The 23,990-nt window shown below is 35.3% G+C and overlaps 1 protein-coding gene across 3 annotated transcripts in view; it reads right to left on the bottom strand.

The window, feature by feature from the left end:
- Papss (3'-phosphoadenosine 5'-phosphosulfate synthase) overlaps positions 1–23,009 on the bottom strand; it is a 202,423-nt gene extending 179,414 nt beyond the window's left edge. For 2 of the 3 annotated variants that reach the window (XM_081728857.1, XM_081728854.1), the window contains exon 1: positions 22,821–23,009. In XM_081728857.1, coding sequence (XP_081584983.1) covers positions 22,821–22,856 — 36 coding nt within the window. In that variant the 5' untranslated portion in view covers positions 22,857–23,009. Of the gene's footprint in view, positions 1–20,325; positions 20,380–22,820 lie in introns of all 3 variants that reach the window. The other variant, XM_081728852.1, reaches the window with a different exon arrangement.
- Positions 23,010–23,990: the final 981 nt, after the last annotated feature.

Here is a 23,990-nt window from a genome sequence, read left to right on the forward strand (position 1 = left end):
ATTTGGAATACCGAAAAAGCTAATTAGACTAATGTTTAAATGAATCCCAAAGTAAAGTCCGGGTAGGAAAATTTTTGTCCAGACCTTTCACGTCGAGAATGGCCTGAAACAAGAATGTGTGCTGTCATTATCATTCAACTTTGTCCTGGAATCAGGCCCGTATTTATATATTGTGCGCCCCTGTGCTCTAAATAATTTGCCGCACCCTCCCGAAACGACAATATTAGAATTGAATTCATAGTTTTGGGATCGCTGAGATGAACGGTGACAGTTTTAATCCAATTCAACTTCAAGGTCATACTCAATTTTCCACGGGAGAAGGGGGCGAGATTTTAAAAGTAATCGAAAACGACATATATTTGTGTTGAATTCATAATTTTCGAGGTCGCTGAGGTTAATGGTATCAGTTTTCATGACGTTCATCCTCATTCCTCGGGGGGGAGGGAGACAATGACTTTCCAAAAATAATCAGTTAAGCTAGCCAATTAGTAACTACTGTAATTAATGCGAATTAAACACATTAACATATTTTCAGGCACTTGCGCGGAACTCTGCAGATTGCTAATTTTAAATATTACTTTATTGTGAAAGTTAAAAAGAATTCCAAAATTTTGCCGCCCTGTGCTCGAGCACAGAATATCACTTACCTAAATACGGGTCTGCCTGGAATATGCTATAAAGAAAATCAAAGATAGCAACCAGGCCCTAGAGTTGAATGGTATTCACCAGGTTATGCGTATGCTGATGATGTAAATAATAGGTAATGATAGGAGAACAATAGAAAGAAATGCAGAGGTCTTATTAAACGCCTGCAGGGACATGGGTTTAGAAGTACATGCAGAGAAAACTAAATACATGGAAGATGTTCTATATGGTTGCGAAACATGGTCGCTTACTCTGAGGGACGAACGTAGACTGAAAGTATTTGAGAACAAGATCCTGAGACGAATATTCGAACCCAAGAAGAACGAGAATTGGAATGGCGAAAACTTCTTAACGAAGAAGTACATAATTTATACGGTTTACCAAACATTGTTAGAGTCGTCAAGTCTAGGGAGCTCAGGTGGGCAGGTCATGTAGTCAGGATGGAAGAAAGTAGGAATGCTTTCAAAGTCTTAACTGGAAGACCAATCGGAAAACAACCATTAGGAAAACTTAGGCGCAGATGAGAGGTCAATATTAAGATGGATCTCGCAGAAATAGGAATGCAGAATAAAAACTAGATCCAGTTGGCTAAGGATAGAAGTCAGTGGAGAGTTTTTGCGAACGCGGCATCGAACCTGCAAGTTCCATAGGCCACAGAGTTAGAAGTTTCACTGGCTCACGGGTCCGTCCTGATGTGAGCAAAGGGGGCCCCGAGAAAACTTCTTTCGCAAAAACGAACTCAGGCTTCCGAAACCTTTTTAGTAGGAAGGCTCAAGAAAGCATTTGCAATCGCAAAAATTGGAGCAAGGCCTACAGGTCCTGCGCCTCGTGATTCCTGCGGGGTTCCCGTGGGCCTCGGGCCCTTGGCGATCACCAAGTAGCCAACGTGGCCAGTCCGGCACTGCCTTCGAAGTTAAAATTGCTGCTGAGTAGGAATTATGCAAGAAATTTCCCAGAAGAACTGGAAAAATTAAATATCTAAGTTTTACGTCCCACGATGGTACCGGCTAGGCTAAATGAGACGATGATAATAAGAAATGGGTGAAATGGTGGAATGAAGAAAGTGGGAGGAAACGGGAGAACCCGAGAAAACCCACGTACACGGTTTTTGTCCACCATAAAGCTCAGTTGGTACGAGCTCGGATCGAACCAAGAACCCCATGCACCACAAGTGAATGCTCTACCACTGAGCCACCGCAGCCCCCGATAAGAACTGGAGTTTCCATACTCTTCTTAGTACGGAAATTTGCAGACAAATCAGAATTAGTACTGCACAATAACTGAGAACGTATAATTGATGCTCACCATTTACGAGAATTACGAAACTGAATGTTAGGGAAATAATTTTATATATTGTTATATGAATAGTGGTAAGATGCATTTATAGTATAAGCAACAATTCACTCGCATCAAGTTAGCACAGATTCAGTATAATACACACGTATTACAGGTAGTTATTATAGCAAAAGTCCATACAATACGGTCACCAGAGTTAGAAAATCAGAAAACGAAATAGTCAGCAAACTGGCATCATTTGACAGTCAGCCTACATATACTCATGTCAGCAAATTTTCTAGCTTTCCAAAGCAACCAGTTTTTATTTATTCAAGCTTACTCCTATTTTAATTTTTACTTTCGACCGACAAAAGGAGAGAAGAAAGTATGATGGTCGTGGAAAAAATCGAATTCAAGCTTCCAACGGTTACGTAGACCATAGATACCGAGAAAGTCATTTTTCAACATTGTCCGTCTGTTCGTCCCAATGTACAGGTACACTCGCCCAGAGGCCATCCGTTCAACATATCTCAATCAAATTTAAACTTGATGTTTTTATGTGATTTTCTAAAGAAGATTTTCGAATTTTCTAACGATGTTGTTTATATTTCATAAATCAATTTTCAAAAAAGGGGAAACACTGGCTCAGTGGTAGAACGCTCACCTCTGGTTCGATCGCCGGAAAAGTAAATTTATGGTAGGGGAAGGCGTTGTACCTTTGAACACTCGTGCTTTGCTCGAATTCAGAGCTATCTAGGTGCAGTGATTAAAATTCGTTTGAAAGATAAAATAAATAAAAAAAGCACTACAAACGCGTTTGGCTGTTGTTTACTGAGTGTTGTGCCGAGTAATGTTCCTTTTAATTTTTCCACCTCCAAAACGAAGATTTTTTGTAGTTACCTTTTGAGTTTTGTGCTCTTCGGTTTTCGCAACTTGTGATATTTATTTGTCCAAACTTGGGGTAGAATTATTGGTGAATACAGTAATATTTTTAGTTTTAACATCTGTTCAATATTTAAGCTAGTGGAGAACTTTTTTTCGTAATGGTGACCCTCTTGTGCCTATGAACATTAATGCATCGTGTACCTTTGAACGATAAATAATACTGTTTAAAGTTAGACACTGTAAGTAGTTAGAGCAATTGATATATGTTATGTTAGGATATAAAGTTATTAATTATAATTTTAAGTAGTTTCTATATATTCGCTTATTGCATAACATAATGTTAAGAGTTGTATATGCTCAACTTTATTGTTCACAAGTTTTTGTTAGAACTTCTCTTCAATTTTTAATTTAATTAATAAAATTTCAATTCTGCGGAACTTTTTATAGCTAAACCTTTTATTGCAATTTATAACAGTAGTAGAAAATGGATCGATCTGGAACAGACCTGAGCCAACTTAGGACAACTCACAAGCCACTGAGAAAATGACCACCTTGCACCGTGAGACCACGGCCTTTTACGACCTCCATTTTAGGGGTGAATTCGTTCTCTTTTATGAGCATATTTTCCAACCCTTATTACGAACACATAGAAGAACAGATAACACATAACACTACGTAACACACAGCAGAGCAGATAACACATAAGACTCGTTCCCTTTTATGACCTCCATTGTAAGGGGTGAACTCGTTCTCTTTTATGAGCATATTTTTCAACCCCTATTTTAACATAGGAGATAACACATAAGATTACGAACACATAGAAGAGAAGATAACACATAACACTACGTAACACACAGCACAACAGATAATACATAGCACAGCTAATAAAAGAGCATGGCGTATTTTCCAACCCCTATTTTAAGATAACAGAAATTACGAACACATATAAGAGCAGATAACACATAACATAGCAAGGGTGTACTCGTTTCCAACACCTATTTCAACATGACAGAGACTACGAAACATGGCGGACATAGCACAGGGGGTGTATTCATTTTCTCCACCCCTAATTGAACATAGCAGAAATTACACTGAGAGTACGTAACACACAAAAACCTCCATTTCAAGGGTGAACTCGTTCCTTTTTCAACCTGGGTTCTATAGTTTATGTGGCATACGCCCTTTCTATGACACCTAAAACGAAGCAACGTATTGAGATGGTATTTCCACATTTAGCAATAGGTCATCGGGTACTACAAGTTCCAAAATTAGTGGTCATCGAGGTCAAAGGTCAACATACTTAAAACCCAATAACTCTTAAATGGATCCACATATTGAGGTGCTGTTTCCAAATCTAGTAACTGGTCATCAACTACTACAAGTTCCAAAATAATGACCATCGAGGTCAAAGGTCAAAATACTTAAAACCTAATTACTCGAAAACTGAGCCACATATTGAGGTGCTGTTTCCACATTGAGTAATAGGTCATCAGGTACCACAAGTTCCAAAATAGTGGTCATCGAGGTCAAAGGTCAAAATACTTAAAACCCAATAACTCGAAAACGAAGCAACGTATTGAGATGGTGTTTCCACATATAGTAATTGGTCATCAACTACTACAAGTTCAAAAATAGTGGTCATCGAGGTCAAAGGTCAACATACTTAAAACCTAATTACTCGAAAACGGAGCCAAATATTGAGGTGCTGTTTCCAAATCTAGTAACTGGTCACCAACTACTACAAGTTCCAAAATTAGTCGCCATCGAGGTCAAAGGTCACAGTACTTAAAACCTAATAACACGAAAACTGAGCCACATATTGAGGTGCTGTTTTCACATTTAGTAATAGTTCATCAACTACTAGAAATATCAAAAATAGTGGTCATCGAGGTCAAAGGTCAACATACTTAAAACCTAATTACTCGAAAACGAAGCCAAATATTGAGGTGCTGTTTCCAAATCTAGTAACTGGTCACCAACTACTACAAGTTCCAAAATTAGTGGTCATTGAGGTCAAAGGTCAAAATACTTAAAACCTAATAACACGAAAACTGAGCAAAATATTGAGCTGCTGTTTCCACATTTAGTAATCGGTCACCAAAGACCACATGTCTCAAAAGTGTCAACCATCGAAGTCAAACTCGAAAACGGAGCTAAATATTGAGGTGCTGTTTCCACATTGAGTAATAGTTCATCAATCACTGCAAGTTCCAAAATAATGATCATCGAGGGCAAAGGTCAAAATACTTAAAACCCAATCACTCGTAAACTGCGCCACATATTGAGGTGGTGTTTCCACATTTAGCAATTGGTCATCAACTACTACAAGTTCCAAAAATAGTGGTCATCGAGGTCAAAGGTTAAAACTCGAAAACGGAGCAACGTATTGAGATGGTGTTTCCACATATAGTAATTGGTCATCAACTACTACAAGTTCCAAAATAATGACCATCGAGGTCAAAGGTCAACATACTTAAAACCTAATTACTCGTAAACGAAGCCACATTTAGTAATTGGTCATCAGGTACTACAAGTTTCAAAATAATGACCATCGAGTTCAAAGGTCAAAATTTAAAACCTAATAAACTTAAAAACGGAGCCAAATATTGAAGTGCTGTTTCCAAATCTAGTAATTGGTCATCAACTACTACAAGTTTCAAAAATAATGGTCATCGAGGTCAATTGTCAAATATTTAAGCCTTAATAACTTTAAACAAAGCCTGTGTGATCTAGTCAATTTTGTACAAGTGAAGAAGGAATAAATTTGAGTGGCTTATTTAGTTTTGTATTAATGAGAAAGAAATCCAATTTTAACTAGCGCAGAATTTCTGTAACAAGAAAGAAAGCAAAGATATGCCATATTAACTAGCTGAGAATTATATGTGATCTTGTATTATTTAAGCAAAACGAAGAAAGCGAACATGGACCATTTTACTCAAATTTGGATGGAGTATTCATCTTTGTATGAACCAGAAAAAAATGAAGAAGGTTCAATATTTCTATACAATTTTGTACTACACAAATAAACGAAATTTTATTTTTGCATCAATCACAAGAAAATCAAATAATAGAGGGAACAAATTTCAGTGGTCTATTTTATTTTTGTACCAATCAGAAGAAAAGCAAAGATATACCATTTTAACTATTTAAACAAACGAAAAGATAAATTTGAATGACCTAATCAATTTTGTACCAACGAGAAATGCCATTTTATACCATTTTGTATTACTCCAATAAACGAAGGAATACCAGAAAAAAAGAAGTGAAGATTAGGTGGATTATTTTCTTTTGTACCAACTAGAAAAGAGAAGAAGAGCAACTTTAACTAGCTCATTATGTACTGTTTACACAAACGAAAATTGACCATTATGTAACTTTTGAACTACTGAAATGTTTTATTTTTGTATCAATCAGAAAAACCCGAAGAAGGATCATTTTAAGAAGTTCATAATTTCGATGTTCTACTTTTTATACCAACGAGAAAAAAAATGAACTAGCTGAATATACAAAAGAATAAATTTAAGTGACCTATTCAATTTTGTACCAATGCTGAAATGTCATTTTTAACTGGTTCAGAATTTTACTACTCAAATAAACAATGGAATATTGCACCATTTTGGAGTATTCAAATAAACAAAGGACTTATAATTTGTGTCAACTCTAAAAAGGATCATTTTAACTAGCTGAGTATTTTATATCATTTTGTATTATTTCAACAAGCAAAAGGAAAAAGCAAAAAAGGACCATTTTAACTAGTCTAATAAACGAATGCATAAATATGAGTGAGCTATTTAATTTTGTAGCAACGAGAGGATTATTTTATACCATTTTGTACTACTCAAATAAACGAAAGAATAAAATTGTAGTAACCAGAAAAAGCGAAGAAGGTCCATTTTAACTAACTGAGAATTTCTGTACCTTTTTGTACTATTTAAATAAACGAAGGGATAAATTTGAGTGACCTGTTTTTGTACTAACCAGAAAAATCGAAGAAGGTACCTTTATACTAGCTCAATGAACGAAAGAACAAATTTGGGTGTTCTACTTTTTTTATACCAAACAAATAAGAACCATTTTGTACTACTCAAATAAACGAAAGAAAAAGCGAAAAAAGACCTTTTTATCTACCTTAGAATTTCTAGTGCATGTTGTATTATTTAAACAAAACGAAGGGCTAAATTTGAGAAAGCGAACATAAACCATTTTACTCAAATTTGAATTGAGTATTTAGCTTTGTATGAACCAGAAAAAAGTGAAGAAGGACCATTTTAACTAGTTCAATATTTCTGTACAATTTTGTACCAATCAGAAGAAAATCAAAGAAGGGTCATTTTAAATAGCCAAGCAGAAAAAAGGAAAGAATTAACACTTTGTACTAATCAAGTAAACGAAGGTATAAATTTATTGAGGTGTCCTATATCTTTTTTTTTACCAACGAGAACCATTTTTAATTGACTTAGAATTTTATACCTTTTTGAAAAATTTGTATCAAATCGAAAAAAGCAAGGAAATACCATTTTAAATAGCTCAGCATGTTATAGCTTTTTGTGTTTTTTGTCTACCCAATTTAAACAAACAAAAGAATAAATTTGTGTGACCTATTCACTTTTATAGCAAGCAGAAAAAGGAAAGAAAAATTTGAGTGGCTTAAGCAAAGAAGGTCAATGGTAACTAGCCTATTGAAGAATGAATAAATTTTGTTTGCAATTAAAAAAGCGGAGAAGGTCTACTTTCTGTACCAACCATAGAAAAACAAATTTGTTTGAGCTATTCACTTTTATAGCAAGCAGAAAAAGCACGAAAAAAAGGGAAGAAGGTTCATTATAACATTTTGTATTACGGATGGTCTATTTCATTTATGTAACAATCAGAAGAAAAGATTAGAATTTTATACCTTTGTGGTGTTACATTTTGTATATTTTTGTGTCATTTTGTTTAAATAATACAACATGCACTAGAAATTCTAAGGTAGATAAAAAGGTCTTTTTTCGCTTTTTCTTTCGTTTATTTGAGTAGTACAAAATGGTTCTTATTTGTTTGGTATAAAAAAAGTAGAACACCCAAATTTGTTCTTTCGTTCATTGAGCTAGTATAAAGGTACCTTCTTCGATTTTTCTGGTTAGTACAAAAACAGGTCACTCAAATTTATCCCTTCGTTTATTTAAATAGTACAAAAAGGTACAGAAATTCTCAGTTAGTTAAAATGGACCTTCTTCGCTTTTTCTGGTTACTACAATTTTATTCTTTCGTTTATTTGAGTAGTACAAAATGGTATAAAATAATCCTCTCGTTGCTACAAAATTAAATAGCTCACTCATATTTATGCATTCGTTTATTAGACTAGTTAAAATGGTCCTTTTTTGCTTTTTCCTTTTGCTTGTTGAAATAATACAAAATGATATAAAATACTCAGCTAGTTAAAATGATCCTTTTTAGAGTTGACACAAATTATAAGTCCTTTGTTTATTTGAATACTCCAAAATGGTGCAATATTCTTTGTTTTTTCTCGGTGGTACAAAACTAAATATTCCATTGTTTATTTGAGTAGTAAAATTCTGAACCAGTTAAAAATGACATTTCAGCATTGGTACAAAATTGAATAGGTCACTTAAATTTATTCTTTTGTATATTCAGCTAGTTCATTTTTTTTCTCGTTGGTATAAAAAGTAGAACATCGAAATTATGAACTTCTTAAAATGATCCTTCTTCGGGTTTTTCTGATTGATACAAAAATAAAACATTTCAGTAGTTCAAAAGTTACATAATGGTCAATTTTCGTTTGTGTAAACAGTACATAATGAGCTAGTTAAAGTTGCTCTTCTTCTCTTTTCTAGTTGGTACAAAAGAAAATAATCCACCTAATCTTCACTTCTTTTTTTCTGGTATTCCTTCGTTTATTGGAGTAATACAAAATGGTATAAAATGGCATTTCTCGTTGGTACAAAATTGATTAGGTCATTCAAATTTATCTTTTCGTTTGTTTAAATAGTTAAAATGGTATATCTTTGCTTTTCTTCTGATTGGTACAAAAATAAAATAGACCACTGAAATTTGTTCCCTCTATTATTTGATTTTCTTGTGATTGATGCAAAAATAAAATTTCGTTTATTTGTGTAGTACAAAATTGTATAGAAATATTGAACCTTCTTCATTTTTTTCTGGTTCATACAAAGATGAATACTCCATCCAAATTTGAGTAAAATGGTCCATGTTCGCTTTCTTCGTTTTGCTTAAATAATACAAGATCACATATAATTCTCAGCTAGTTAATATGGCATATCTTTGCTTTCTTTCTTGTTACAGAAATTCTGCGCTAGTTAAAATTGGATTTCTTTCTCATTAATACAAAACTAAATAAGCCACTCAAATTTATTCCTTCTTCACTTGTACAAAATTGACTAGATCACACAGGCTTTGTTTAAAGTTATTAAGGCTTAAATATTTGACCATTGACCTCGATGACCATTATTTTTGAAACTTGTAGTAGTTGATGACCAATTACTAGATTTGGAAACAGCACTTCAATATTTGGCTCCGTTTTTAAGTTTATTAGGTTTTAAATTTTGACCTTTGAACTCGATGGTCATTATTTTGAAACTTGTAGTACCTGATGACCAATTACTAAATGTGGCAACAACACCTGAATATGTTGCTTCGTTTACGAGTAATTGGGTTTTAAGTATTTTAACCTTTGACCTCGATGATCATTATTTTGGAACTTGTAGTATTTGATGACCAGTTACTAGATTTGGAAACACCACTTCGATATTTGACTCCGTTTTCGAGTTTTAACCTTTGACCGCGATGGTCACTATTTTGGAACTTGTAGTAGTTGGTGGTTGATTACTAAATGTGGAAACAGCACCTCAGTATGTGGATCCATTTTCGAGTTATTAGGTTTTAAGTATTTTGACCTTTGACCTTGATGACCACTAATTTTGGAACTTGTAGTATTTGGTGACCAATTACTAAATGTGGAAACAGCACCTGAGTATGTGGCTCCGTTTTCGAGATATTAGGTTTTAAGTATTTTGACCTTTGACCTCGATGGTGACTAATTTTGGAACTTGTAGTAGTTGATGATCAGTTACTAGATTTGGAAACAGCACCTCAATATGTGGCTCAGTTTTCGTGTTATTAGGTTTTAAGTATTTTGACCTTTGACCTTGATGACCACTAATTTTGGAACTTGTAGTAGTTGATGACCAATTGCTAAATGTGGAAACACCACCTCAATATGTGTCTCCGTTTACGAGTGATTGGGTTTTAAGTATTTTGACCTTTGACCTCGATGACCACTAATTTTGGGACATGTAGTACCTGATGACCTATTACTCAATGTGGCTTCGTTTTCGAGTTTTGACCTTTGACCTTGATGACCAATTGCTAAATGTGGATACAGCACCTCGATATGTTGTTTCGTTTTCGAGTTTGACCTTTGTTCACGATGGTCAGTAGTTTGAGGACATGCTTATGTCATTTCTGTTATGTTAAAATAGGGGTTGAAAAATATGCTCATAAAAGAGAACGAATACACCCTTAAAATGGAGGCCTGCTATGTTATGTAGTCTTCTGCTCTTATATGTGTTCGTAATCTTATGTTACCTACTATGTTAAAATAGTGCTATGTGTTATCTGCTCTTCTATGTGTTATCTGCTATGTTCAGAATAGGGGTTGGAAAATATGCTCATAAAAGGGAACGAGTACACCCTTGCTATGTTTCATATTCTTATGTGTTATCTGCTCTGCTGTGTGTTGCGTAGTTTTATGTGTTATCTTCTCTTCTATGTGTTCGTAATCTTATGTGTTATCTCCTATGTTAAAATAAGGGTTGAAAAAGTGCTCATAAAAGGGAACGAATTCACCCCTTAAAATGGAGGTCGTAAAAGAGAACGAGTCTTATGTGTTATCTGCTCTGCTGTGTGTTACGTAGTCTTATGTGTTATCTGTTCTTCTATGTGTTCGTAATCTTATGTGTTATCTCCTATGTTAAAATAGGGGTTGAAAAATATGTTCATAAAAGAGAATGAATACACCCTTGTTATGTTACGTACTCTTATGTGTTATCTGTTCTGCTGTATGTTACGTAGTGGTATGTGTTATCTTCTCTTCTATGTGTTCGTAATCTTATGTGTTATCTCCTATGTTAAAATAAGGGCTCATAAAAGGGAATGAGTTCACCCCCTAAAATGGAGCTCGTAAAAGAGAACGAGGTCACCCCCCTTAAAAGTGCTCATAAAAGGGAACGAATTCACCCCTAAAATGGAGGTCGTAAAAGGCCGTGGTCTCACGGTGCAAGGTGGTCATTTTCTCAGTGGCTTGTGAGTTGTCCTAAGTTGAGCCAGGTCTGTTCCAGATCGATCCATTTTCTACTACTTATAACTGTTAATATTTACGGCTTCTTTTTATATTATTGCCTCAGAAACGTTGTAATTATCACTTTGTTCAAAGATACAAGAGGGTCTGTTCAATGGTACACGACCATAATGTATCTGTGAACAAAACGGATATGCTCTTGTTATATTCTCTAAAAGCTAATGTAATTATGCAACACGTTTAAAAATCATCCTATCTGATAGCAAAGAGATAGCACTTCAAATATACGACAAAAGTTGGGGAAAAAGTGCTGAATATTAGCATCAAAATTTCGAAGACTCTAAAAGTGTTCACGGGTACAACGCCTTCCCCTACACAACATTGTATCCGTGGTTTTCTTGGAGTACACCCGTTTCCACACACATTTTCATTCCACCAATTCTTCCATCATCATTGACTTGCTTTAATTATCGTCTCCTTTAGCATGCATATATATATATATATAAACGGTTCAAGTGATTTTCTTCATAATGCATAAATAAATATTTTACACACAACCTGACAATACAGTATAAGAGCTTGTCCTTAAAAAATGTACGAGTAATCGTTTATTTTTTTTCGGACCATTTTCTCAAAAACGACTCACGCGATTTTCTTCATATTTCATTAATAGCCTGACAATATGGTAATTCATTTGTTCTGAAACAATCTACGAATGGCAGTTTATTCTTGATTATAATTCTTTCGGATTATTATCTCCACAACGACTCAGGCAATTTTGCTTATACTTTATAAGTAAATATTTCATTAGTAACTTGACAATATGACATAATTAATTTGGCCTGAAAAAAAAAAAACCTACGAGGGGTAGTTTATTCCTTGGACTTGAGTTCTTTTACGGACGATTTATTCAAAAACACTGGGAGGTTATTTGTTGCATGTATAGAAATTTCTATATTCTATGATTCTTAAGGAAGTTTATCTTGATGTAAGAATTATATCATTAATACTATCCATTACTCTGCCATCCTTGTTTTCCTTCCATCGTATCTTCTACCACGTCACTCAAGAGTACAATTTCTTCTCTAACAATGCCCTAGCATTTTTTTTTAATTATATATTTTTACTCCTTTTATTCCAAATGCCCTATATAAGTTTATCTTATCAACGTACAAATTGCCGAAAACTCAAGTAGAATACTTTTCGCATTCTCCAATTTTCTCCTCCATGCAACGCAATACTCAACATGTGAGTCCTTTTTGTAGCTTTTTATTCAGTGATTCACATTTGCACGATAAATATATTACCGTACTAAAAGATATTTTACCATTACTCACGTTGCTTTCCATTTATTGTTTACATTTCATATCTTCGGTTATAATACTTCTAGGACTGAAAAATATTCACCTATTCTGCTTTGCTCAAATTCCTATAGTGGGTCTACGTAGCGTAATCGCTAACGCTCTCACCTTTGGCGCGAGCGGTTCTAGGTTCGAAAAGATATAAAAGCTTTTTTCAGACCAGGTTCTGAGAGGTTTTTCTGGATTTCCCTCATTCATACCATGCAAATGCCACGATGATACCTAACATGTAGGTCCCAGGCCGTTTCATTCCTTTCCTCCTTTCCCGGATAGTGTGCTCGCCGACGAACTTCATCCCTCATACGCGGTGGACATAAGGCCATAGATGCCTGTAATGCCCAGAAAAGTGTATAAAGAAATAGCCAGATTTCTATAACTGTCAAAGCCTCAATCACCCCAGCCACCATTGTTTTCATTCTTTTCATATTTTCATCGTCTTAAATTATTTTCACACATTTTATTTATCTTTTCTGGTAATTTTGTTACGTTTTTATTCAGAATCCGAAACAACAATTATACCGTCTAAGAAGTAAATATAGAAAGTTTTATAGCTAACTAGTAAATATAGAAAGTTTTATAGTTTTCAGAGCTAACTAGTATAGAAATAGCTTTTCTAGTTTCTATCAAACTAGCATGTTCTCTAACTAATCTCTACTGTGCTACTCTTCTATATAGTGAATAATGACACTGGAAGGCAAAATTTTTGTCAAGCGCTTCTTCCAACTTCACTATCCTATACCATTATGGTTCACGTGTAAGTTTCTTCCGAGTCTGATCTTTCATTTCATTCCAAGGATCTTTCCGTTTACCTAGTTCAAGAACTTATTAATAGTCTTTTCTGAATCAACGAATACTACATATACTTCCTTCTTTTTGTCAAAAAAGCTTTCAGCTACTTAATCCAACGGAAACTAATTGCATCTGTGTGCTGTCTCCTTCCAAATCAGAACTCTTCAACTTTCTTACTTCTTCCTTCAAATAAAATGTTATATTCAAAGTTTTTTTTTTTTTTTTTTTTTTTTTTGCGCGAGGTAAATTAACACTCTGGCGGAAAAGCATCTTAGATTACTTACTATACATTACATCACCTCATTCGAACGAAATTTGCACCATAAAATGTGTGTCTACAGAGGGCATGCTGTTAGTACTGTGAAGGCTGTCGGACAAGAGAAGTATTCTTAAGTGTGGATCGCATTGTGAGTCTACAATCTGAGTACGACGCCTGCAAACGTCTATTGTACGATTAACTGTCTTCGAATGTGGCCATATACTGAGGAGGCGAGAGAACGGATGGTCATTCCGTTGAACTGCTACTCGTATTTCAGGTATCGTCAGTTGTCTAGTGATGGTATACATATGGGTAGCAGAGTTCCCACAGTCGATGTTCCCTCTTCAGTGATTCACTGACGTATCGAAGTACTTCTGGACAGAAGGATCATTCGGGCAGCCTGACAGAATGGCGACCGCCAGTGCAACCAGAACCACCATGGTTCTCCGACTGCTGAATATTGATCAACCACTTGCGTTACTTTCGCACAATTACCACTGATATCTCATCATTGCCAAGAAACATCTTCCGTAGTACCAAGAATGCCTGCAGTGGGAAGATGAACAGAGGGTGGTAGTATTCAGCGATGAGAATACTTTCTACCTTAGACACAGCTATATGTAAACCTGCAAGTGAGAGCGAAAATAAAGCGTGCTCTCATTCGTCATATAAGATTCACACTTGATTTTTCCGTATTTCGTAAGAGAACGAGGGAAATAAGCTCACTTCGGGCTTTCATTTGGGAATGTGACTAACACCTAGTGCATTCATTATGTTAGCCCTGTTCTCCGACCTTACTTGGACCTCTTTGGGAGTTCATTTTCCAGCAGCATATCGCTCGCGTATTCCCAGCGCTCAGTGAATTTATAATGTGTTCGATACACGCTATATAAAGTTTTTTTTTTTTTATTTTTTTTTAAAGAAACCTAAGATATTTCAGTAAACTTTTATATTTCCGTATATTTAATATAGGCAAGAACTAAGCATGGTTATACACAATATGTGACCATAAATTAGTATGTGATCCCTTTATGGACACACTTTTTTGTCCAGGCAAAAATATAATGTATTAATGGGACAGAACCCTTCTTGTTACGGACACGGACAGGCTTCTTTTACCCCCAACTTCATAATAAACTTTCTATAACTGGCAGGAATTATTCCAAGCTCGCAAATGTAGCACAGAAAATACTTTTAGCAATTTTTTGAAAATAAATTTCCAATTGATCCCTTCAAATTATCCGGTACTTGCAACCAAATTTCGGTCAGAAACTACGACACACAACTATTGCATTTTTTTTTTTTCTGAAAAAACCATAAACCGTCACGATTGTCTAGTTCTGCCTACATTTTCAGCATCTAATAATAATGCTGCTGTGTTAGTTTTAGTTATAGTACAGTTAGTAAAAGTATTTAGGGACTTTAGGATGACTTATATCTGAGAAGAAAATTATTATATTTTGCATAATACGACCACATAACACATATTCTCCAGCGATACTTTTGTTTTTTGCAGAGGGAGATTTCTCGTAGCACAAGTAACGCGAAGACTGAGTAATATTAACATTTCAATATTAGCCTATATTTACAAGTAATATATTTACTGTGACCTACATAAACTCACCGCATGAACTATGAGTAATGTAAACCTGTATACACTCTCTGTAACGAAAGCCTCTCATTCATGGACAAATAATCATGTCGCATTGGTGTCCATTAATGAAAGGTTTCACATGTATTACAAAAAGGAACCACTTCTATGCTGTCCCTGCTTAATCAAATTTCTAAAATTTAACTTGTTTATTTAATACGAAAGAGGTTATGACAGAACAAAGTTAAAAGTACGTTTTGCTGAAGATGTTAACACATGACACAAATGCTCAGTGGAAGGTAATGCGCTATTTTATCACAACTTTAAATAACGTGCACTGTCTTACACCATTATCCGAATACTGAATTCCTGTACATTATTTAAGTTATTATTATTTTACTTCAGTAGCAAACCAGGGTTCCTGAATTGCTCCGAGTCAACCAATAATTGAATTTTCTCACATTATGATTTTTCCTAATATGTTTTGATAACCCTGCGGAGAAATTGTGGCTGGTCTTTTTCCACATAAATAGTTGGTAACTTCACCAACGTGTTTCTAAATACGGAAGTTAGCATTACGCGTTAGTCAAGCTCTTAATATGACACTAAAAACGTTGCACTAAGTGTTTATGAGTTGTCAGAAACTATGCATGCTGCTCAGACCCCGTGTCCAATCCCCCAGACAAGGTGTAAGTGGTTTGGATGCTATGTTAAATTATAGGCCTAACTAAGTCTCATAATGACCTTGGCGCTCAAAAGATGAAGCTTAAATGAAAAATATAAATAAATTAATAAACGCTAAAACCACTAAAATATTTGGTAAGAAAACAGCGAAACCTACATTAACAATTTCTTATGTAACTCGTGCATATTTTCGTTACTCAAAGTTCAGTTTTTATCTCTATGTGAGCAAGCATTAATGCTTATCAAACATGATAACAGACCTAAATTACCTTGCAATTAGTGCACACAATTCCAGGAGAAATCACGGTAATTTTTTACCACTATCTTAGCTTTGTAATCTTACGTTAACTTTCGCTTTTTAAGTGGAAATTCCAGTAGCCTACTAATTACGTATTTATGAGAGCCAGCTTAAAGCAAGTCAAAGATAAATGTATGTATCCAAATAATAATAATAATAATAGATCTACAGGCGTTAATTTACGTTCAATGTTATATCTACAATCCTTTTTGGAATGTATTAAGCTTGCACTCTTTTATAATGGATGAGTCAGGTACAATGTACTTCCTCCAGCACTTTTCGACATTTTGTTCCAAAGAACATGTGCTACATATACAATTTATAAAGGCTGTGTATTGTGCAGGTTTGAAAACATTATACTGAAAGGGAAAATAATATTTTTTATAATGTTTATTTCCGAAAACAAGAAGCTTTACAGAATAGATAGATCACGAATAAAGAACCTATTATGTTAAAATAAATGTGAAACATACCAGCTTATGTCATCTTTACTTAGTAGTCATAATGTTTGGAACCGAAATGCAGCTATCACTTCACTTTCGGGTTACCGGAAGTGACGAAATTACAAATTCATCCATACCGAAAACTGCTATCAATTAATAATCTTAATTCAATTGATGAACTAACATTCTTTACCTTTTACGTTGTTTTAGAAGCAATTCACATACCTTATTTAGCTCTCAGAAGCATTGAAAATATAAATACATATAAATTAGAATAACATATTTGCAAACTCACCGTCACAACTGGATCCCCGCAACACTAGTGTTATATAAATTGTAATAATGAACACCATGCTTTCAGAAATTACAAAAACATACATCAAAATTTTCTACAAATTTCTATTAGTTTCTGGATTATAGAAGCTCAAGCATGTCTCAAATCTTGATAATGATGATAATAATAATAATTACTTGATCGAGAAACGGTTTGTTGAATTCGGCCTTATAAAGAAAGTTGAAGGTGTATTTTTCCGAAAAAAAAAAAGAAAGAAAAGAAAAAACCCTTTGCTGATTTCATTCTTACTATCCGTAACACCTTCCAGGAAAACTTCGAGTAAAATCAAGAAAAGTTCTTCGAAAGTTCAAATATTTAAGAGAATAATTTATGTTACTAACATATCGAGGTATCTGTAGACATTTTTGTATCTCGAAAAAAGATTTTCATTCGATACTTTTATACCCCAACAACTGCTGAGAAAGATGAGAATCCCACTGAAAAATTCGGTTATTCCTAAATGATACCACGCTCAATCCCAAGTTAACATTAGTAATCATGTGTCAGTTTAGTAAGTCATGTTTCTCAAACTTTTATCAAGTGGGAACCACTTTTATTAGTCTGAATGACAACAGACCACACTGCTCTTGTCCTCTTCAATTTTTTTTTAGATAATATACCAGTACACTAATCTATTGAAAATAATATTAATTGAAATTCCCTTAGTTATATATTGGTATTGATAGAAGAAAATATATAGTACTTTTTTATAAAACATAAAAGATAATTGAAGGCTACCAATAATATTTTATAATACATCTACAGAAGCAATTAGAACTTGTACAATTACCTTAAAATGTATAATCTATACCTATTTGATGTGCAACTTAACTCTAGTTCACTCTAAGGCTCTTTTCAAAGTTTTAACTGGAAATGCAATCGGAAAATGTCCGTTAGGAAGACCTAGACGCAGATGGAAAGATAATATTAAGATGAATCTCGCAAAATAGGAATACAAAGCGGAAATTGGATCGAGTTAACTAAGGACAGAAGTCAATGGAGAGCTTCTATGTACGTGGCACTGAACCTTCGGGTTCTATAGGCCATAGAGTTAGTTCAATCTAAGGGAACTACAAGGTCAGATCTCGAGGACCACTTGTAGCATACTAAGCTTGATAAACGCTACCTTAAGTTGTTAAGATGTCATATTTGTTACGCATATTGCCATCTGGTAAGCCTAATAATATGTACACCAAAAGGGCACACCTTCCCTTATATATCTTTTTTAATTCTACCAATAACTCCATTTTGTGATTAATAACTTAGACTTGTAGAAATTTGTAAAAGTAATCATAAAAGGAAAACAGTAATATATATATATGAGCAATATGAAGTATAGACGGTTGAAATTGGACAACTATGCGTGCGCAAGTGAGTATTTCTTAAAGTATTATACAGCTTCAAGACAAATTTATGAGTGTTAGTTTACGAAATTTTGTTTTAAAAAATCTAACCATCCACCCAGTGGTATGAAATGAAATATTTCAGTTTAACGTCCCACGTGTATGCCTTATCGGCTAAGGGAGACGATGATTAAAGCAAGTAAATGATAACAGAAGAATTGATGGAATGAAAAGTGGGAGGAAACGGGAAGGTTCCCGAGGAAACCCATGGACACGATATCATCCATCATGAGCTTACTTGGCCGGGGATTGCCACCCAGTGGTACACCTAGCAAGTTATTCTAGGAGGGAACGACAACTTTTCCAGAGTCGGTTTCTTTACATACTGAAAGCAACCCGTAAGTTGTCAGTATATGAGAACATTACTAAGACATTATTATTATTGCATTTCCAGTACGTTATCTTTTCGAAACATGGTTGCTGACAGTTCATGAAGTTAGAATCAAGTGTGCAGAAAATGTATGAATAATCTATTCCTATGAAACTGCTTATAGAAGTCCAGTCTCACAGTGTTTATATGGCTATAAATAGTTAAAAAGAAAAACTCAAAGGAAAAAGATCAAACTCAGAGACGGTTATGCAGTGGTTTCTCAATCTGGGGATCGCGAGAGGGTTTCATGGGGATCGTGAAGATAAGCAGATGATGAACGAACTGACCAAATTTGGTTTTAATCCATTTGCATTTAAGGAAGTTACTGTATCCACCAAATACAAGAAATAGATTCTACTACTATAGAAATAAATGGATATCATGAGATTTCCACAATAGGTATATTAAAAATCCCATATAAGCTTATTACAAACTAGAAATTATAAGAGGGTCGCAGGCAAGAGGATGTGATAAAATGGGAGTCGTGATAGGAATTAGGTCGATAACCACTGGGTTATGGAATAGTACAGTAATAAATTGGCAACTGTGCGCATCCAGGCAAATGAGAGTATAAAACAGCGGATGATTAATTCCAATTGTTTTAACGTGTTTACGTCAAAAATGTTTTTGACATTTTTCTTTTACATTCTTACAAACATTATTCAAATGCTGTAAGTATTAAACAAATTAATTAAAGACATAAACAAACGAGTCCCATTTGAAAGGCGAAAGGCCCGCTACACTCTTGCACTCACTTCAAAAAAACTTAGTTTCTTCACAGGTCAATGAAGAATGACTAAACGAGAACTATGAATTAAAAGTCGTATAAACTAACAAGACAAGCACATATATGCAAACTGAAATACAGGGGTCATGAGTTAATATAGGATAGATTGTGTTGCGTAAACAGTAAATCACATTTCTATTTTATTTTATTTTATTTCTTATCTTCGGCCTTTTGTTTTTTTTTTTTTTTTTGTTTGTTTTTTTTTTCTCCTGGAGGCTTTACCAGCCACATACATTTGAATTCTAGAATGGAAAATGAATATTTTTCCTAGAAAAGCCGGATATTCTCTTCACCAACTTAATTTAAAAATTAATTTAACATCTTTCTTTCATATTCAGATTCGCGGCTACTGTCTTTTAGAGATAAAAGCCAGGCTTATGCTAGATTCGTGTTGTGGAAAACGAACACATTGCATCCAGTTCAGGTGCAAGCGAATAGATATCTACTTACTCAATTTGCTGTAACTTTCAAAGACTAAGTTTTCATTTTTCTTTTCTATTGTTATTACTTCAAATCTAACGAATCAATTTGAAAATGGCACATTACAGATAATCATGTTCTCTAGACCGTGCCAGTCGTACGTGCACCAAACATATAATCAACTATACGATATCAAAGAGTAAAAAAATAAATCACTGGACCGAGATGCGAACCAGGGTCTTCGGCTTATTGTGCCGATACGCTAATCATTACGCCATTTAACTAGCTTCCTAAACAGCCATACATTCTCCAAGAAGCAGAATGGGCTTCGTAATAATAAACGTATAAACAGTAAGCAGAAGTATCTCGTTTGAGTCTCGGCCCAGTCGTGCATTTCTTCACTCTTCGCATATTATTGATCCGCACTTATAGACGAACTAGTGTGATATGAAATCAGTTATTACCTCCAGATCTGTATTTACGAAAGGGCCACAGGAGCTCAAGCTCAGGGCGGTATACTGAAAAAAAAAATCGAAAATTAAATAATTTCTTTTAATTTAACGTTCCATGATTATGCCCACTAGGCTACGAGAGATGGATGATTAAGACAAGTAAACAATGATAGAAGGAATGGTGGAATAAGAATGTAGAAGGAAACGGAAGTACCCCGAGAAAACCCACGGGGACAATGTTGTCTACCACAACTCACTTGACCGGGGACCCCAGGAACCAGAGGTAAGGCTCTACCACTGAGTCCCCAAAAAATCAAGATTGAAGAACAGTAAGCTGAAAAAAAAAAAAATGTTGGCAGCACAAAGTGACGGAGTTTTCTTGTTACGACACTTGTCGGCGTCGCTAAAAGGAATCGAGGCTACTGCTTATTGTCTGCTATCTACCGATGGCCAGCCCTCATTTCAAACATTCTCCCATTCACCATACTCTGACGTTAGCGTAAAAGACAGTAACTACATTAACTAATTTCGTCGGTCCAGGTAAATTGCAACGTTGCGTTTTCATTTAACATTAGGCGCATTAAGAGTGTACAGCTCAAACGGCTCGTCCGATTTAAAAAAAAAAAATCACTCTAGATTGAAAACATCATATTTGCAGACGGTTCCCTCTCTTACATTTTGTTGTAACTCTGATAAATAACCGAGCTACGCTATGCCAGGGGAGTTTTAAGACACCCTGTGCAAACTCGTACTGCCACAGAACTCAGAGTAGTATTGTGGTAATCTTAAATGCGAAACGAACCTCAATGTTCTGGGCAGAAAGTGGCAAAGTTACAATTGAGTTGATTTTTATTTTAACATTTTGTTCAGCAGCGAGGCTATGAGACGTGGACCTACTGATTACATGGAATCTGAATCACATTAGCTCCCACCGGGAATCGAACCCATGTCTCCCACGCTAACCACTTAGCCACGAACGAGCTCTGCAACGTTACAAGTTTTACGGAAAATGAAGATGATAAGGGCACATTAAACGTCTAAGTGACGATACACTTCGAATTGTTCGTAGTAGTGATGAGGGAAAGCAATCAGTGGCATAAAGAAAATACATAGTTTTGATACCGGTATAAAAAATGAGTACGAAATCAGTTGTTTAAGAAACTTGTTTATTTAAATGAAGAATACCTAAGCAATCTATGATCACAGAAAACGTAGAATACCTAAGCAATCTATGATCACAGAAAGCGTAAGAAAGTAGTGCAATGTAATTGTAATGCAAATCCACTTTAGTAATTGCGTGTCTTTCGTACTAGTTTTGTTCTATGCGCATATCTATCGTCGTTTACGCGCCTGCTCCTATGTACCCCCTCAAGCGGACACTACAGCATCGCTCAGCCGTAAAACTGAACAGATGGAAAGCTACTTTCTAGTGATCATCTACCAAAGATTGATGTATGAATTTATTTTACTCGTATATTTTACGCTCATGTACACCATTTCCGGCTCCTTCTCTTTACTCAGTTTCACCTCTACAAAATAAGATATTGGCACGTTGCTTACTGGAAATATGGTGTTATTCTCTTTTAGGGAGGCATAAATTTGTAAAATCTACGGAAGAAATATGTCAATACGTTTGTACAATTAATCAAAATACATCGTGAACTTACCTCTCACGTGTATAATCAGGTAAAAATACGATATGCAAAGCGTGCTGTTTACCACGTAGTGCCCCACTAGGAAGACATGATGAAGTGAAGTGCTATACAAAGACTGTGTATAGTTATCTTAGTAACGCTGCAAAGTAGTGTTTACATCTTATATGAAATGTTTTACCAGTATCCTCGCTTATCAGCATACATACCCTTCTTGACGCCTGATCTGTATGAGCGCAGTCTCATGTGCTGCGCATCTGCTCTGACTCAGATAGTATTCGTTATTTTTAGTGGCCACCTAGCATAAGTAGACTTGTGTTCTGTGCATTGTCGTTTATATGCCATATGTCCATACGCTGCATTTACATTGAGCCCTATTAAAGTTATTCTGCACCCATTAATGCAACTCCTACTTTAGAAAATATTTTCTAATGCAGTATGAGCTCATTTTCTACTAAGAGAATATGACGGAAGATATTACCTCCTAAAATAAGATAGTACAGTAAATAGTTCGCGGAAGTATAAGAAAACAGTTTGAAAAAATTATAATTTTTCATCAATTATTCTAATGAATTCCCACAACTTACTCTATGCTAAGCTGGGTATCTCTCTATTCCCACTGCAAATATTTTGCAGAAGTACGGAAAATAAAATAATTAATTTTTCAACTATTATGTCAGTCGAGTGTTGTTCAACTTAATCTGGACATAATATTCTTAAGATATATCATATTAAAAACCAGGTCCTTGATAAAGTGCAAGTATGCAAGTACTTTAGATAAGAGATTGAAAAGCATTTCCTGTTATTTTTCTAAACATGCATCTTAATTCTATCAACGAGGAAGTAACTACTTACAGTTTTCTGTTTTTTATATTCGTTGTCACCAGGCATATTAACTTCGGTTACTGATGCTTACTGATATCAATTAACACAAACACCGGCAATAATATAATGTAACTTGCATGAATATAACTATAAACAAAATATTGAAACGTCACTTGCCAGCTAACATACCCTTTGCCGGTCGCGCACAACTGTGAGTGAGTGTTGCCAAAATCTGAAGAACAGGATTTCCCTTTGAAGATGACAAATTTCCCTTTTTAACTTGAAATGTCCATATGATGTCGTATCTACTATACATAAATAAAAATGATATAACGATGTACCGCGACCGCCGCACTGATTTTGATTATTTTTTGGTGCATGAGTACCTGCAGATTTATCATAGAGCGCTATTTTAAAAAATATATTTCACGTTTTTCTGCCCTCACATTCTGCAGCTTTCTTCGTGTTACGTGCTCAAATAGTTAAACAATTTCTTTACAAATCAGTGGCGGAGCCAAGGGAGGGCCTGGGGGGCCAGGACCCTTTGCTCAAATTTTTGACCCCCGTAGAGCCCCACCCACACAGAGTGATACTGCTATAGGTCGACAAACGGTGACTTGGTGGTGGCCACAAGTGAAACTACTACCGAAACATTTCTCGACAACAGAGTTACCAACTGCAGAATACTGTATGTTGCAATAGTATGCATTCCGAATAAAAAGCTCCAGGCTCGTTTTTGTTTGTAGTACACAGGACCAGCCTTAAGCCGATTGGACCGATTGCTCCCAATCGGGTCCCGCGCCTAAGGAAGCCCCGCGCTAGTGCTGTCTACCCTACTCTCCAGTCTACTCTACTCTCCACTGCCATTTAACAGCATATTAGGCCCAGAGCAAACAAATGTGTTGTGGTCCCTATCAGGGCCGGATCTACGGGGGGGGGGGGCAAATCGGGGCATCTGCCCCGGGGCGCAGCTGGTTGAGAGCATGTAGGGGGCGCCATTTCTAGGAAAGATTAGCGCTGGCAAGTTTGGCCGTATGGACGATGATGGGGTGGTTGGAGGAATGAAGAAAGTGGGAAGAAATATGAGCTGAAAAATGTTTTCGCAGCATTTGATGAAATTATAACCACTTCCTCTAATCCAGAAGTCAAATCAGTTGCCAAAAACTTAATGAAACCAATCAAAGATCTGAAATTTGTAAT

The sequence above is a fragment of the Thermobia domestica genome, chromosome 10, assembly GCF_964235325.1.
Source record: "Thermobia domestica chromosome 10, izTheDome1.hap1.1, whole genome shotgun sequence".
Taxonomy (NCBI): Eukaryota; Metazoa; Arthropoda; class Insecta; order Zygentoma; family Lepismatidae; genus Thermobia; species Thermobia domestica.